Source organism: Scomber scombrus, chromosome 13 (genome assembly GCF_963691925.1).
Source record: "Scomber scombrus chromosome 13, fScoSco1.1, whole genome shotgun sequence".
NCBI lineage: Eukaryota > Metazoa > Chordata > Actinopteri > Scombriformes > Scombridae > Scomber > Scomber scombrus.
In genome coordinates this window covers 29925118-29942090 of record NC_084982.1, presented here as the reverse complement: position 1 = coordinate 29942090, position 16973 = coordinate 29925118, and the positions used below count along the sequence as shown (strand labels likewise).

General features: G+C 39.7%; 1 protein-coding gene across 1 annotated transcript in view; it reads right to left on the bottom strand.

Moving 5' to 3' along the window:
• The window catches only part of ttn.2 (titin, tandem duplicate 2), a 225324-nt gene that overhangs the window by 117652 nt on the left and 90699 nt on the right, over positions 1–16973 (bottom strand). Inside the window, 10 exon segments of the mRNA XM_062431355.1 lie at positions 1006–1284; positions 1706–2101; positions 2211–2261; positions 2792–4414; positions 4816–4860; positions 5352–5462; positions 5557–5670; positions 5832–5903; positions 6009–6080; positions 16433–16972. Coding sequence (XP_062287339.1) covers positions 1006–1284; positions 1706–2101; positions 2211–2261; positions 2792–4414; positions 4816–4860; positions 5352–5462; positions 5557–5670; positions 5832–5903; positions 6009–6080; positions 16433–16972 — 3303 coding nt within the window.

The window sequence follows — 16973 nt, the reverse complement described above, 5'->3', positions numbered from 1 at the left end:
GGAATCCAAGCCAATCTGTATTTGCAATATTCTGCCTTTGAATATTTGAATATCTGAATGTAACTGCAGGAAAAAAAGGTTAACCCTCCTGTTGTCCTCGAGTCAAGGAAGGAAGGAAGGAAGAAGGAAGGATGGAAGGGAGGAAGGAAGAAAGGAAGGATGGAAGGGAGGAAGGAAGAAAGGAAGGAAAGGAGGGAGGAAGGAAGGGAGGAAAGGGAAGAAGGGAGGGAGGAAGGAAAGTAAGGAAGGATGGAGGAAAGAAGGAAGGAAGGACGGTAGGAGGGAGAGAGGAAGGAAGGAAAGGAAAGAAGGAAGGGAGGAAGGAAAGGAAGGAAGGAAGGATGGAAGGGAGGAAAAAGGAAGGAAAGGAGGGAGGAAGGAAGGAAGGGAGGAAGGAAGAAAGGAAGGAAAGGAGGGAGGAAGGAAGGGAGGAAAGGAAGGAAGGGAGGAAGGAAAGGAGGGAGGAAGGAAGGGAGGAAAGGAAGGAAGGGAGGAAGGAAAGAAGGAAGGAAGGTAGGAGGGAGCGAGGAAGGAAGGAAAGGAAAGAAGGAAGGGAGGAACGAAAAGAAGGAAGGAAGGATGGAGGAAAGAAGGAAGGAGGGAGGGAGGGAGAAAGGAAAAGAGGAAGGAAGGAAGGACAGAAGGAAGGAAAAAATGTATGTTTACTATTATTGGGTTTTATTTTTATTTCTCAGATTGCATGTTTTTATGTTGTTTTTTTAAAATGTCCAATTCTTACTGTTAAATGTTTGTTTTATGTATAAAGCACATTGAGTTGCCATTGTGTATGAAATGCTCTGTATAAATAAACTGCCTTGCCTAATGTTGTTCAGATCAATGTAAGAAGATTATTGTCATCAATGGGCCAAACGTGGTGCCATGAGGTATTACAAACAGAATTTCTGCCCTAATCCACTCCAATGTACTAAATATTTCTATATAAATTACTGGTATTTATTTGTGTGACTGTGTTTATGGACATGTAGAATATCTTCCAGTGCTTACCAATCACTTTGACATTTGTTGTAGTCTTCACATCCTCCTGGCCGGACACTTCACATGAGAAGAGACCTGCATCTTCCTCAGAACTCTTCTGGATGGTCACAGCGTGCTGCATACCAATAATATTAATCTGAACCTTGCCGGCTTTCTTCTTCAGGACTTCCCCATTCCTCTTCCATATCACCTCTCTCTCTTTGTTCAACTCACAGGTCATATATATAGGCTGACCCTTCAGAGCTGAAGTATCCTCATCCAGCTCTTTGATCCATTTCACAGGTAGCTCTGTGGGAAGATGATAACATGATGAGCAATCTGACAAGACTTACATAAGAGTATAATAGATTCTATTTGTGGTTCTTAAGACATCAAGATGATGGGATGGGATAGGATGGGATGGGATGGGATGGGATAGGATGGGATAGGATGGGATAGGATAGGATGGTATAGGATGGGATAGGATAGGATGGGATAGGATAGGATGGGATAGGATGGGATGGGATATGATAGGATAGGATAGGATAGGATAGAATAGGATAGGATAGGATGGGACAGGATGGGATGGGATGGGATATGATGGGATAGGATAGGATGGGATGGGATGGGATATGATGGGATAGAATAGAATAGGATAGGATGGGATGGGGTGGGATCTAGCTTTAGTATATTTTGTCTTATTTTAGGCTTGAAAAAGAGATGAACATACCTTCAACAATGAGCTTGGCTGTGCATGATATTTCCTTGCCAGCATTCTTGGCCACACAAGTATATTCACCAGTGTCAGACAGCTGGACATCAATAATGTTCAGCTTGCGATCTTTACCATCAGAGGTGAATTTGTGTTTGGGGCTCTCACGCAGGTTGCTTTCATCTTTCATCCATGTGGTGATAGCAGTGGAAGGCGAGACCTCACATTCAAACACAGCAGCAGAGCCGATAGACTCAGCCTCCTTCAGAACAATGTCCTGAAGCTTCTTGGTGAACTTCAGAGGGACAGCTTTGAGTTTGAACCCTCCGAAGGGCTCGTCTGGTGGTGTTGGACCTCTGCCACCAGGTTTCAGACCACGGCCCCTGCCTTCTCCAGGGGATGGGGTCTGCTTGGCTGAAATAAAAATGGAAGACAATCAATTAACATTTGAATTTCAAGATAGATGCTGTGGCACCATCTCTGCTGAGAATTCATACTTAATGGATTTATTAAGACAACTTACGTTTCAGTCCTCTACCTCTACCTCTTCCTGCTTCTTCTGCTGGTTGACCCTCTGTTTAAAGACAAGTTAAATGAATGTGCTGCACACAACATAATCATATGCTAATGTATTCATAAACATGGCAGTGCTAGGGGGATGTAATGTCTACTTCAATGCATAGGGAAACATGAAGTGATGATGATGGTAAATATATGAATGGAATGCATTGGTGATAAATAATATAGACAACACAAACGGATGAATAATGTATAATTAAGACATTACATGAATTAATGAAGACATTATATTGATGTTACACCATGAAGACAAACATAACAAACAGAAAAGATGGTACAAGTGGGGACTCACAAGAATGAAATGATGATATAACATAGATGACATAAAGCAATGAATATGACAAGACAAGAGTGGTAATTAACATAAGTACAAGTAAAAGATGGTGTCAATTGCGTCACATTTAGGATATGATGGGGTAAAAACGATTTAAATGGAGGCATGATGGTGGGAATGGGTAGAGATTATTCAAGGCATGAAGGGAGGGTTTTCCCAGTCATCACATGTTGGGGCCACCACCATCTCACCTCTCCTGGCCAACCCTGGAACCTCCAGAGCACCTTCCTCTCCTTCACCTTCCCAGTCTTCAGAGCCATAACTCTCCCCAGGACCCAGCTCCCAGCCTTCCTCCTCTTGTTCAGCCTCTTCTTCAGCCTCAAACTTCTCTTTGAGCACTTCTTCCTCTGGCTGCACTGCACCAGGAGAAACTTTTTTCACTAAGGGAACCTTTCCTTTATCAGGCTTTGCTGGTTCTATAACTTTCTCCTCCGCTGGTGAAGGCTTCTTTGGGATCTTTTTGAGAGTGACAGCTTCAATAGAGTCTTTTGGTGTAACAGTTTTAGGAATCTTTTTAAGTTTATCGATACTTGACTTCCTCTCAACTGGTACTCTCTCTGCTTCTTTAAGCTTCTCAACCTTAGGAGATGGTGTCTTTTTCAGCTGAATCTTCTTCAGCTGCTCCAAAGGCTTCAAAGACACTTCTTCCTTTTCTTCTTTGACCTTTGGTGTGAATCCCTTCTTCAGCTGCAGAGGTTTAGGCTCCTCAGGAACCTTCTCAGGTTTCTTAACAGAAGCTGGAACATGAGACACGGTCTCCGCTGCAGGAACCGCTTCAGCCTCCTTTACCTTATCTGGCTTCTTCTCCGGAGCTTCAGGGACCTCAGGTTTCTTAGGTCTAGCTTCAGTCTCTGGTTCTTTCAGTTTTTCGGCTGGACTTGTGCGGCGAGGGCGCAGCTCATCTGTTGACTTCCTTTCTTTGTCCTCTTGTGGTTTCTTCTCAGGCTCTGCAGCCTCTTTGGAAGGCCTGGAGAAGGGCTTCAGCTTCACACTTTCCATCTCATGCTCTTGTGTTGGGATTTTCTTCACCTTGGTTGGTGCTTTAACCTCATCCGGCTCTTTCTCTGGAGTTTTCTTTTTATCTACTGGTTTCAGCACCTTGGCTGGTGGCTCCTTTTCCTCTGCAGGAGCTGTGTCCAGTTTCTTTGGAGTTGTCTTAGTTTCCACCTCTCTCGGGATCCTCTCTCCCTTCTGGAAAGGTACAGCGTCCCTCTCTGTCCTATCCGTCTCATCTTTCTCTGTCTCCTCAGATGGCTTAACAGGCTTCTCAAATGGTTTTAGCTTAATTACTTCTGGTTCTACTTCATCTGAAGGCAATTTCTTCACTTTCTTCAAAGCTACACTAGGTGGAGCTGATTCCTCCTCCTTTAAGGCTTTGGGAGTTTTCTTCAGAGAAATCTTATCTTCTGGTTTCTCCTCCTGTGGGATGACTTTCTGGCGGGTCCATACATCTTTAGGAGCTTCTTTCTGTTCCTTGTCTTTGGGCTTTGTGATTCCTGTCTTTTTCACCACATCTGTTTTCTCTCTAGGTTTCCTCTCCTCTGCGGTTCTTCTGGTGGCGACTGACATCTCGACAACTTCTTCTTTGTACACTATCTCCTCAACCTCACACACTGTGGTCGTGGTGACTTTCTGAGGTTTTTCTTCTTCTTCAGACTCTTTAAGTGGAACTGATGGAATCTTCTTCAGTTTGATCATCTCATGCTCCTCTTCATATTCCCTCATGACTGTAGTTGTTTTCTTCAAGGTGGGAATCTCAAATGTCCCAGCCTCTTCCAACTGAATTTTACCCTTTTTGTGCAGAACCACCATTTCTGAGGCAGCAAAGGTTTGACATTACTTACTGACAATTATCTGACATTAGAATATTTGTGCAAAAATAAGTGAAGTATAAATGTAAAGAAAATAAAAAAGCTAATTCTAAAACAATTTAAGATTACATGACAACAGGAACAGAAACAAAGCAGACATACAGGAGGACCCACACAAGAGAAGACAACTTTCTGTATATAAATGTAAGATTATTAACTTTAAGGGATGTTGCAGAGTGTTTGCTTCGATATGTATGTAAGAACTAATTAATGGTCCTAACAGTGTATATTATATATGGGGATGCTACTTGGTGCTGTAACAGAGTGAGGGGACAATGACATCCTGCAATGTGCTGCACAATGTATGGACTTAAAGTAAAATGAATGGTAATTGTTGGTCCTACCTTTCTTGACTCCTCCTGGTGCTTGGACAGGTCCCTTGGTTTCATCTAATACAAAAGTATAGTCAAAAAAACTTGTTAATCAGGCCATCTAATCTGTCATGAACAGCAATTTCATTGTTTAGAAACTCTAAAAGAACTGTAAGAATTTGTCATCGAACACATTCAGAAATAAATACTCTGAAACTGAAGAATGTGGACGACACAAAGCAAAGTACTCCAGTATCACATGATTTAGCTGGATTACAAGGAATAGTATCATAAGTAAAAAATAAAGAGGTGATATAAGATTCAATTCTGTCCAAGAACAAATGGGGCATGCTCATGCTGGATTCAAGGTAGAGTGAATTAACAGGGAAGAACAGGGCAGACAACACTGTAGGACCATAGCTGGAGACTGTACTGCTACTTAATGTCTTACCAACCCGAATAAGACAAACTACAATGAGCATTTGCAGTGATTAAACAAGATGAGGGTAAGATGTAAAGGACTGAAACCCAAAACAAAGAGTTTGTTTCCCTCTCAGTCCTTCAAATACCTCGAAGTGTCTCAGGAACTATCTTCTCTATTACAATTGATTTTTCTTCTTCCACAACTTCAACCATCTTTGTTGGTTCTTCAGTCTTCTCAACATGTTGATACTTGGTCACTTCAATTATAAAAGAATAGGAAATTGAAGTATTGCAGTATCACTACAAGACACAGTGTTGGTATCAATTCTTTAAGGAATCTTGTCTGGATACCTGGCTTGGTTTCTTCTTTTGGAGTCACTCTCTTCTCCAACTTCTCTGTTTTGTCAGTGACTTTCGGCCTTTTGACAGCTTCTTGAACTTTTACAGCAGCCTGCGGTTTGCTCTCTTCAAGTACAAGGTAAACAGGGAATTCAACTGATAGCTCTGCAGACACTCTCAGTCTCAAAGATTCATATTTAATAAAAGAGTGACACTCTTTACGAATGCCTTAAGAAAACCTTGCACAGAAACACACAGATGTAAACACAAAAAGAGAAGTTGAGTACCTGCTTCAGGAGCAGCTGGCTTTACTAGTTCTTCTTTGACTTGTGGGGGTGATTCCTTCTCCTTTACAGGAACTTGGAAATGAAATTATAAGACAATTAGGACCTCACTAAGACTGATATGGTGAGCACTGAACCATGCAAGGACATATAACACAGAACACAATAAAAACAGACAACATTGGAAGACTGCCTTCGACGAGGTAGAAGGCTGTTCTGCCAACACTTTGACAAAAACATTCCTCACCTCATCTGTGCAAAACAATATCAACAAAAACGGGTACAACAACGAACAAAGATTAGAAAAAACTCAACATACAATAGAAATCTGTGGCAGGTAAAAAAGAGAGATGTGGTGATGACCAATGACCTCAGCATGACGGTTCTTCACAATAAGCAAGAATAGATTTTGTGCCCAAAAGCAATGGGTGATATGACATGGATGTCCTCTTGAAATGATGACGTTTGACACTGAAAGCCTTAAAAGAATGAGAACAAAGAGGTGCACAACAATGTTTGGTGCTCAGATCAAAAACACGTGCTCAGTGACACATAACATTTCTCCCTTTATACCTCTGGAAGATTCTTGGACGGAGACAATTTCCTTCCTTACTGGTTCCAAAGAAAAAACCTTCTTTTTTGTGAGGGACTGAAGCTCTTGAGCTTTTCCCTCCTTTGTGCTTATGGTTTCAACTTCCTGGGGAGGGATATATCTGATGTCTGCTTCCAGATGAGACTGTTCAACTTCTGCTTCCCATTTCTTCGTGGCAACTTCCCCGTATTCTGGACACACTTCTGATTTATAGTCGAGGGTTTTTGTCTCAATCGTATTTGGCATGGTTGTATCTGTTACTGAAGGCTCTATGACTCTGGGCAGCATTTCAATCTTAGACTTTGACTCTGTTATTTCAGGTTTGTATTTTTCTTTCTCAACTATAACTTGTGTTGGATGCATTTCCTCACTTATTTTTTGGGGTGTAACTAACAACCTTCCTTTAATACGTTCTTGTATAATGTCTTTTAGTTCTTGGTTTCCTTTTTCACAAATCGCTTTGATGATTTTATCTTTGCACGTTATTGTTTCTGTCTTAATTTCCTCAGGTTGAACCAATTTCTGTTGTCTTTCCAAAGCATCTTGGTGAATTAATGAGCTTCTTGGTGTCATAACCGTGGACTGTCTTTCAACTTTAATTTCTTCTATAGAGGTAACATTGGCAGTGAGTGTTTTAGGACATGTCTCCTCATCTTTAATACCCATTCTAACAGATAATGTCCTATTTTCCTCTGTTTTTGTGACACTCTCTGTTTCTTGAGTTTTTAGGTTAGCAACAACTGTCACTTCTGCCTTTTGTTGTTTCTGTCTTGTGTCAGTTTCAACCTGACTTGTGAGTTCCTTTGATTGAGTGTTTTTATCTACAATCTCTTGTTGTTTGGCTACAATTTCTACAATACTCTCCTTAGCAGAGTCTGGACTCTCCTTAGCAGAGTCTGGACTCTCCTTAGCAGAGTCTGGACTTTGTGAAAGCCTTACACCAGAAACTTCAGCAGCTTCATAAACATTCTCTCTGCTTGATGGAAGGTCTTTTATTAGCTTGTCAGGTTTAACAGATCTTTGGACGGTGTCAAATTTAACATCTGCATGTTTAACTTTTTGATATTTTTCAGATGCAACCTCCATCACAGGTGCTGAAAATGTTCTGTCAACTTGATCCTGTTTTGTTTCTGTTGCTTCAAATGGCCCAACACTACCGTATTCATCTTTAATCCTGACTGTCTTGGATTGTATTGCTTCCACAGTAACCTTTGCACCTTTGCCCAACCTCTGGTCTTTGTCTTTTAGAGATTCTTTTAAATGGCTGTCCTCAACTAGCATTTCTGATGTTTTGTCAGACTTCTTCCTTTCTTCTGTTTTGATAGTTTCCTTCCTAACTTTAGCTGTTTTGTCTTTAAACGGGACTGTCTTTGATTTAATGTCTTCTGCTATAAAATCTGATTTATTGCTTTCATGTAAAGTCTGTTTTGCAAAGTCTATTTGAGTATCTCCAACAACTCCACTACAGGCGTATTTTTCAGAAGTGTCTCGGCCTGGTAATATTTCTTTATCTGCAAAGTCTGGTCTGGTATCGTGTCTTTCAAATGGAGCCACTTTGGTGGTTTTGTCACCAAGTATTTCAACCTTTGACTTGCTTTCTTGAACTTTCTCTTCAGTTTGATCTAACTTCTGACTATAAGCTTTCTCTGACTCATAAGTGCCTCTTACTAGTTCATCATGCGTAATATACCTTTGTGGAGTATTTAATACAGTGTCTCCTTCTTTCATAATCAATGATTTTTCATATGGAACATCCATTACAGGAGTCCTCGAAGACTTACTTTCTATCTGCTCTTGCCTCAATTCTGCAGTTGTAGAAACGTTATAAACAACATCCTTAACTGAGTCTGTTCTGGACTGAATGCTTCCAACTGTAACCTGTCTATGGTCTTTCAGGGACTCTGGTTTCCTTTGGGATGTATAATCATATTCAACTTCCTCATGCCGTGGTGAATGCTTTGTGACCACTAAGTCTGTTTTAGCACTCTCTGTTTGTTGAGTTTTTAGGTTAGCAACAACTGTCACATCTGCCTTTTGTTGTTTCTGTCTTGTGTCAGTTTCAACCTGACTTGTGAGTTCCTTTGATTTAGTGTTTCTTTCTACAATCTCTTGTTGTTTGGCTACAATTTCTACAATACTCTCCTTAGCAGAGTCTGGACTCTCCTTAGCAGAGTCTGGACTTTGTGAAAGCCTTACACCAGAAACTTCAGCAGCTTCATAAACATTCTCTCTGCTTGATGGAAGGTCTTTTATTAGCTTGTCAGGTTTAACAGATCTTTGGACGGTGTCAAATTTAACATCTGCATGTTTAACTTTTTGATATTTTTCAGATGCAACCTCCATCACAGGTGCTGAAAATGTTCTGTCAACTTGATCCTGTTTTGTTTCTGTTGCTTCAAATGGCCCAACACTACCGTATTCATCCTTAATCCTGACTGTCTTGGATTGTATTGCTTCCACAGTAACCTTTGCACCTTTGCCCAACCTCTGGTCTTTGTCTTTTAGAGATTCTTTTAAATGGCTGTCCTCAACTAGAATTTCTGATGTTTTGTCAGACTTCTGCCTCTCTTCTGTTTTGATTGTTTCCTTCCTTTCCTTTCCCTCTACTTGTGTGGAAGAATCTGATTGAACATCTACATCTTTAACTACCAGCATTTTTTCAGATGCAACCTCCATCACAGGTGCTGAAAATGTTCTGTCAACTTGATCCTGTTTTGTTTCTGTTGCTTCAAATGGCCCAACACTACCGTATTCATCTTTAATCCTGACTGTCTTGGATTGGCTTTCTTCCACAGTAACTTTAATTCCTTCTATATAGGTAACATTGGCAGTTCTGTCTTCAACAGTGACTGTTTTAGGACATGCTTCCTCATCTTTAATACCCATTCTGAGAGATAATGTCCTATTGTCCTCTGTTTTTGTGACACTCTCTGTTTGTTGAGTTTTTAGGTTAGCAACAACTGTCACATCTGCCTTTTGTTGTTTCTGTCTTGTGTCAGTTTCAACCTGACTTGTGAGTTCCTTTGATTGAGTATTTCTTTCTACAATCTCTTGTTGTTTGGCTACAATTTCTACAATACTCTCCTTAGCAGAGTCTGGACTCTCCTTAGCAGAGTCTGGACTTTGTGAAAGCCTTACACCAGAAACTTCAGCAGCTTCATAAACATTCTCTCTGCTTGATGGAAGGTCTTTTATTAGCTTGTCAGGTATAACAGATCTTTGGACGGTGTCAAATTTAACATCTGCATGTTTAACTTTTTGATATTTTTCAGATGCAACCTCCATCACAGGTGCTGAATATGTTCTGTCAACTTGATCCTGTTTTGTTTCTGTTGCTTCAAATGGCCCAACACTACCGTATTCATCTTTAATCCTGACTGTCTTGGATTGTATTGCTTCCACAGTAACCTTTGCACCTTTGCCCAACCTCTGGTCTTTGTCTTTTAGAGATTCTTTTAAATGGCTGTCCTCAACTAGCATTTCTGATGTTTTGTCAGACTTCTTCCTTTCTTCTGTTTTGATAGTTTCCTTCCTAACTTTAGCTGTTTTGTCTTTAAACGGGACTGTCTTTGATTTAATGTCTTCTGCTATAAAATCTGATTTATTGCTTTCATGTAAAGTCTGTTTTGCAAAGTCTATTTGAGTATCTCCAACAACTCCACTACAGGCGTATTTTTCAGAAGTGTCTCGGCCTGGTAATATTTCTTTATCTGCAAAGTCTGGTCTGGTATCGTGTCTTTCAAATGGAGCCACTTTGGTGGTTTTGTCACCAAGTATTTCAACCTTTGACTTGCTTTCTTGAACTTTCTCTTCAGTTTGATCTAACTTCTGACTATAAGCTTTCTCTGACTCATAAGTGCCTCTTACTAGTTCATCATGCGTAATATACCTTTGTGGAGTATTTAATACAGTGTCTCCTTCTTTCATAATCAATGATTTTTCATATGGAACATCCATTACAGGAGTCCTCGAAGACTTACTTTCTATCTGCTCTTGCCTCAATTCTGCAGTTGTAGAAACGTTATAAACAACATCCTTAACTGAGTCTGTTCTGGACTGAATGCTTCCAACTGTAACCTGTCTATGGTCTTTCAGGGACTCTGGTTTCCTTTGGGATGTATAATCATATTCAACTTCCTCATGCCGTGGTGAATGCTTTGTGACCACTAAGTCTGTTTTAGCACTCTCTGTTTGTTGAGTTTTTAGGTTAGCAACAACTGTCACATCTGCCTTTTGTTGTTTCTGTCTTGTGTCAGTTTCAACCTGACTTGTGAGTTCCTTTGATTTAGTGTTTCTTTCTACAATCTCTTGTTGTTTGGCTACAATTTCTACAATACTCTCCTTAGCAGAGTCTGGACTCTCCTTAGCAGAGTCTGGACTTTGTGAAAGCCTTACACCAGAAACTTCAGCAGCTTCATAAACATTCTCTCTGCTTGATGGAAGGTCTTTTATTAGCTTGTCAGGTTTAACAGATCTTTGGACGGTGTCAAATTTAACATCTGCATGTTTAACTTTTTGATATTTTTCAGATGCAACCTCCATCACAGGTGCTGAAAATGTTCTGTCAACTTGATCCTGTTTTGTTTCTGTTGCTTCAAATGGCCCAACACTACCGTATTCATCCTTAATCCTGACTGTCTTGGATTGTATTGCTTCCACAGTAACCTTTGCACCTTTGCCCAACCTCTGGTCTTTGTCTTTTAGAGATTCTTTTAAATGGCTGTCCTCAACTAGAATTTCTGATGTTTTGTCAGACTTCTGCCTCTCTTCTGTTTTGATTGTTTCCTTCCTTTCCTTTCCCTCTACTTGTGTGGAAGAATCTGATTGAACATCTACATCTTTAACTACCAGCATTTTTTCAGATGCAACCTCCATCACAGGTGCTGAAAATGTTCTGTCAACTTGATCCTGTTTTGTTTCTGTTGCTTCAAATGGCCCAACACTACCGTATTCATCTTTAATCCTGACTGTCTTGGATTGGCTTTCTTCCACAGTAACTTTAATTCCTTCTATATAGGTAACATTGGCAGTTCTGTCTTCAACAGTGACTGTTTTAGGACATGCTTCCTCATCTTTAATACCCATTCTGAGAGATAATGTCCTATTGTCCTCTGTTTTTGTGACACTCTCTGTTTGTTGAGTTTTTAGGTTAGCAACAACTGTCACATCTGCCTTTTGTTGTTTCTGTCTTGTGTCAGTTTCAACCTGACTTGTGAGTTCCTTTGATTGAGTATTTCTTTCTACAATCTCTTGTTGTTTGGCTACAATTTCTACAATACTCTCCTTAGCAGAGTCTGGACTCTCCTTAGCAGAGTCTGGACTTTGTGAAAGCCTTACACCAGAAACTTCAGCAGCTTCATAAACATTCTCTCTGCTTGATGGAAGGTCTTTTATTAGCTTGTCAGGTATAACAGATCTTTGGACGGTGTCAAATTTAACATCTGCATGTTTAACTTTTTGATATTTTTCAGATGCAACCTCCATCACAGGTGCTGAATATGTTCTGTCAACTTGATCCTGTTTTGTTTCTGTTGCTTCAAATGGCCCAACACTACCGTATTCATCTTTAATCCTGACTGTCTTGGATTGTATTGCTTCCACAGTAACCTTTGTACCTTTGCCCAACCTCTGGTCTTTGTCTTTTAGAGATTCTTTTAAATGGCTGTCCTCAACTAGCATTTCTGATGTTTTGTCAGACTTCTGCCTCTCTTCTGTTTTGATTGTTTCCTTCCTTTCCTTTCCCTCTACTTGTGTGGAAGAATCTGATTGAACATCTACATCTTTAACTACCAGCACTTTTTCAGAGGTTTCCGCCATTAAAGGTCTTTCAACTCTTTTGTGTTTTGTTTCTGTCACCTCAAATGGAGTAACACCACCATATTCATCTTTAACTGGGACTGTCTGGGACTGGATGTCTTCAGCTGTCAGATCTTCAGATGGTGGAATTGAATCTTTTATTATAGTTTGTTCCTTCCTCGCTGTCTTTGTCTTTAGAGTTTTGTCTTTAACTGGTTGAACTGTTGACTGACTGACTGATTTCTGGGCTTTTTCTTGATAAATGTCACCTGCCTTCTCCGCTGTTACTTCTATCTCAGGTTTAACTGCAACCTTTGTCTCAGTTTGTTCCTGTCTTCTTTTCTTCTCTTCAATCTGAGCAATTTTGTTAGTTTTGTCTCTCTTTGTGTCTTCTTCTGACTTGCTGAGCTTTTCCTGAGGAATCTTTGTTACATTAATGATGCCCTCCTTTCCTGTTATTTCCACTCTGACACTTCTTTCAGTTGCATGTTTTTCTAGAGCATCCTCCTCCGCTAAAGACTTTGCAAAGGTTACATTAGGCTCAGTTAGCTCTGAAGCTGTGTGCTCCTGTCTTGTTAGTGTCTTCTTTTCAATGGGAGCCACCGTATCTGTTTTTCTTTCAACTGGGACTACGTTTGACCTGATTTGTCCTACCGCAATCTCTTTGTCTTTGGCATCAGATAAAACAACCAGTTGTGGAATATCTTCATCTTTCATTATCACAGGTCTTCCTCTGAGTTGTTCCAGTTCTGTTGACTCAAAGGGAACAACAGTCCTGTATTCATCTGAAACTGCCTGGAGTTCTTCAACTGTAATCTTTTTAGATTTGGCTGACTTTGTCCCATCTTTATCAGAAGTATTCTTTTCAGTTTTATCCTCAACTTTGACTAATTCTGAGGGGATTTCTTTGTCTGCAAGCTGTTTAGTTCTGGCTAGCTTTTTTAGTCCTTCCTTCAGAGATACTGATTCTTTTATTTGTGCACATTTTTCAGGACCAGCTACTTTAGTGTCCTTCATCATGGGTGTAACTGAAACCTTTCTCTCCATTTGTTCTTGTGTTGATTTAGTCTCAGTGTGTTTTAGATCTGCTGATTTAGGTTTTTCTTTGATTTCATGTGTGACAATATCTTCTGCGTCTGTTTTTGGACTCTCAGCTTTAGTTTTTTCTTTTCTAGAAACTTCCTCTTGGTCTTTTGCAGCTTTTTTAATGTCTTTCATTTTTACAATTGGTGTTGGAAAATCTTTAACTTGAGATGTTTGTTCCAGTACAATCTGTTGAGGTTTGGTACATGTCTGTTGTGGATCTTGTGGAGATACTGATTTGTTCTCTGCCATATTAATGTCCTCATCAACTGCTGCATGCTCTGTGATTAATTCTTTTTCACGTGTCCCATCTTTAGTGGGAATAGCCTTTTCAGTTTTATCCTTATCTGTGATTAATTGTGATGGGATCTTTTCCTTTTCTGCTGCAGCTTCTTTACTTCTGGCTAACTTCTGATGTCTCTCTTTTTGTGATAGTAAATCCTTTGGAGAAATAACTGCTGACACATCCTCATCAGTTTGTGCTGTTAAGGAAAATGATCCAGATTCTGGATGTTGGTCTTTCAATGCAGTAGTAACTGAGGTATCTCTGCTGGGTGTCACCTCTGTTATTCCCTCCAAAGGACTGACTTTGACTAGCTTGTCTTTGAGTGTAACTACATTAGACAGAACTGATTCAGATTGAAGCACCCTGGTTGGCTTTAGTAGTTTCTCAGAAGGTGAGATTTCTTTGATGGGTGTTTCCTTCATCACAGGTATATCTGAGGCTTTTCCGTCCGTCCTTCCCTTTTCTGATTGTTTAATCTCTTTTTCTTTGGCCGTGACTGCCTCTGAGTGAAAGCCAGCAAAGTCTCCTGTTTGTTCTATAATCTGTTCTTTTTGTATCATTGACTGTTTTTCCTTTGGCTGTTTTAATTCATCATTTAGTCCTTCATTCTCTTCATGTGTGATGTCTAATTTAGAGCCTTTTGGTTCCCATGTGTCAGGTTTTTTCTTTTTAGAAGAATCAACTTTGTTCTTTTCTTCAGGAACTCCTGGCTGAATATTTCTATTTTCAACCTCATGTGCCACATTCTTTAAAAGCTTCTTTTCTGTTGCAGTGAGTTTGCTTTGCTCAGACTGTGAATCTATATCCAGTCTGACTGGTTTTGCAGCTAATGTTTTCTGTTTTGCAGTAACTGCTGTAGTTTTATGGATGTCCTCAAGTTCATATGATACCTCTGTTATTGGTTTTATAAGCTCTGAAGAATCAATGTGTTGTGTATTTGAGGTGATTGCAGTGTCTCCAGGTTGCTCTTCCTGCTCAGTGTGTTTTAGTTCGTCTTTTTCTAAAGATTTACTGTCTAACTCAGGTTTTCTATCTGCTGATTTAGGTTTTTCTTTGATTTCCTGTGTGACAATATCTTCTGAGGTCACCTTCTGTTTTTGATCAGAAACAGCTTTGACTGAAGTTTTTGGACTCTCAGCTTTAGTTTTTTCTTTTCTAGAAACTTCCTCTTGGTCTTTAGTGGCTTTTTTAATGTCTTTCTTTTTTACAATTGGTGTTGGAAAATCTTTAACTTGAGATGTTTGTTCAGTTGGTTTATCCTGAAGTGTCAAACCTGTTTTAGTTTCTATCATTTCTTCGTCTGCTAGCTGTTTAGTTCTGTCTAGCTTTTCTAGTCCTTCCTTGAGAGATACTGATTCTTTTAATTGTGCACATTTTTCAGGAGCAGCTACTTTAGTGTCCTTCATCATGGGTGTAAGTGAAACCTTTCTTTCCATTTGTTCTTGTGTTGATTTAGTCTCTTTAACCGGTGTGACTTTAAAACTTCTATCTTTTGCAGTACTGACCCTTAACTGGTTTTGTTCCAGTACAATCTGTTGAGGTTTGGTACGTGTCTGTTGTGGATCTTGTGGAGATACTGATTTGTTGTCTGCCATATTAATGTCCTCATCAACTGCTGCATGCTCTGTGATTAATTCTTTTTCACGTGTCTCATCTTTAGCGGGAATAGCCTTTTCAGTTTTATCCTTATCTGTGATTAATTGTGATGGGATCTTTTCCTTTTCTGCTGCAGCTTCTCTACTTCTGGCTAACTTTTGATGTCTCTCTTTTTGTGATAGTAAATCCTTTGGAGATATAAATGCTGACACATCCTTTTGATCAGAAACTGGACTCTCAGCTTTAGTTTTTCCTTTTCTAGAAACTTCCTCTTGGTCTTTAGCAGCTTTTTTAATGTCTTTCTTTTTTACAATTGGTGTTGGAAAATCTTTAACTTGAGATGTTTGTTCAGTTGGTTTATCCTGAAGTGTCAAACCTTTTTTAGTTTCTATCATTTCTTTTGTTTTAACGCCCAGTATCATTGAACCATTAGTGACAGATTTCTCACCACTTATTTTAGATTCTTCATCAGGTTCTTCCATCATACTTAAAATCTCTCGGTGCGGTAAAGATTTTAAATATTTGCCAGTGACTTCTTCATCTTCCTTTCCTTCAACAACGTCTTCTCTTTCCATAACCTTCTCTTCAGTGGACGCTTCCTTGGACACAAAATCTAAAGTTTCTAATCCCTCCTCAGCTGCTTGAGGATTGGTAGATTTTAAGAGTTGTGAAGAGAAAGCACCATGCGGCGGTGCCAAGAGATTAGGAGAAAAGACAACACAGACACAAACATTTGGAGTTAAACCACACACACACAGAAATAATAAGTAACAGGAGCTGATTATCAACCTGTGGTATATTTATCATAATTGAAGAGGACAAGTACAGTGCTGCAGTTGTACCTCTCTCAGGTGTTTTTCCCTTTATCTCAACATGTGTTGCAGGAGATGGAGTAGCAGGAATCGTCTCAGGCTTGGCTTCGGTTGCTTTAAAGAATAATCAGGTTCAGTTTAATGGAAAGATATATGTTTAAAAGAAGGAAATAAGTATTAGAAAGACAGCCTTTAAACCACAAAGGGATAAATAAAAAAAAGAAGAGCCCTTTAATAAATATACAGTGATGACGATGGGAAACACAATGAACTAAAGAAATGTGATTTGTTGAAAAGATATTTAGAAATGAGGTGAAGAGTAAGACTGAAATGCTGCCCCCTGGTGGTTGACCAAGATTTTGGATGAAAAAGAAAAAAGACTGCACCCAGATGGAGATTAACATGATGATGATGATGATGTTAGATTGTCTCTTGTTACCTCTAGAAGAAGCTGCTTTCAGGGAAGTCCTTTCCTTCTCCTCCGGTTCTGAAGGTACTGAAGGTTTAATCTGAACCACGTCCTCGACTAAAAGACATGTTTCTTGTACTTTTATGATTCCAGTTTCACCTCTCTGAAGAGGGACGGCGTCTTTGGATTCCTGTGTTTTCTTATGTTCTGCTTCATATTGTGCAGACTCTGTCACTTTTGGCTTCTGAAGCTCGATATCTGTTACTGACTCTTTCGGCTTCTGAAGCTCAATATCTGTTACTGACTCTTTGGGCTTGACTTCAGCTTTAACTTTGGGGCTAATTTGTACTTCCTGTTTGGATTTGTCAGTTATCTCATCAGATTTAACCTTTTTCTTCTTCTCTTGTTTCTTTGCTGACACTTTCACCGGTGCAGTACTTTCATCTTTTTTGACGTCAGGAATGACTGGTGTTGTACTTGTTTCTTCACTTGGAATAACTTTAGTTGGTTTGTCTTTAACTGCAGCTTTCCTCAGCTCAACTGTAACTTCTGTTCTGCTGTATGTCTCATC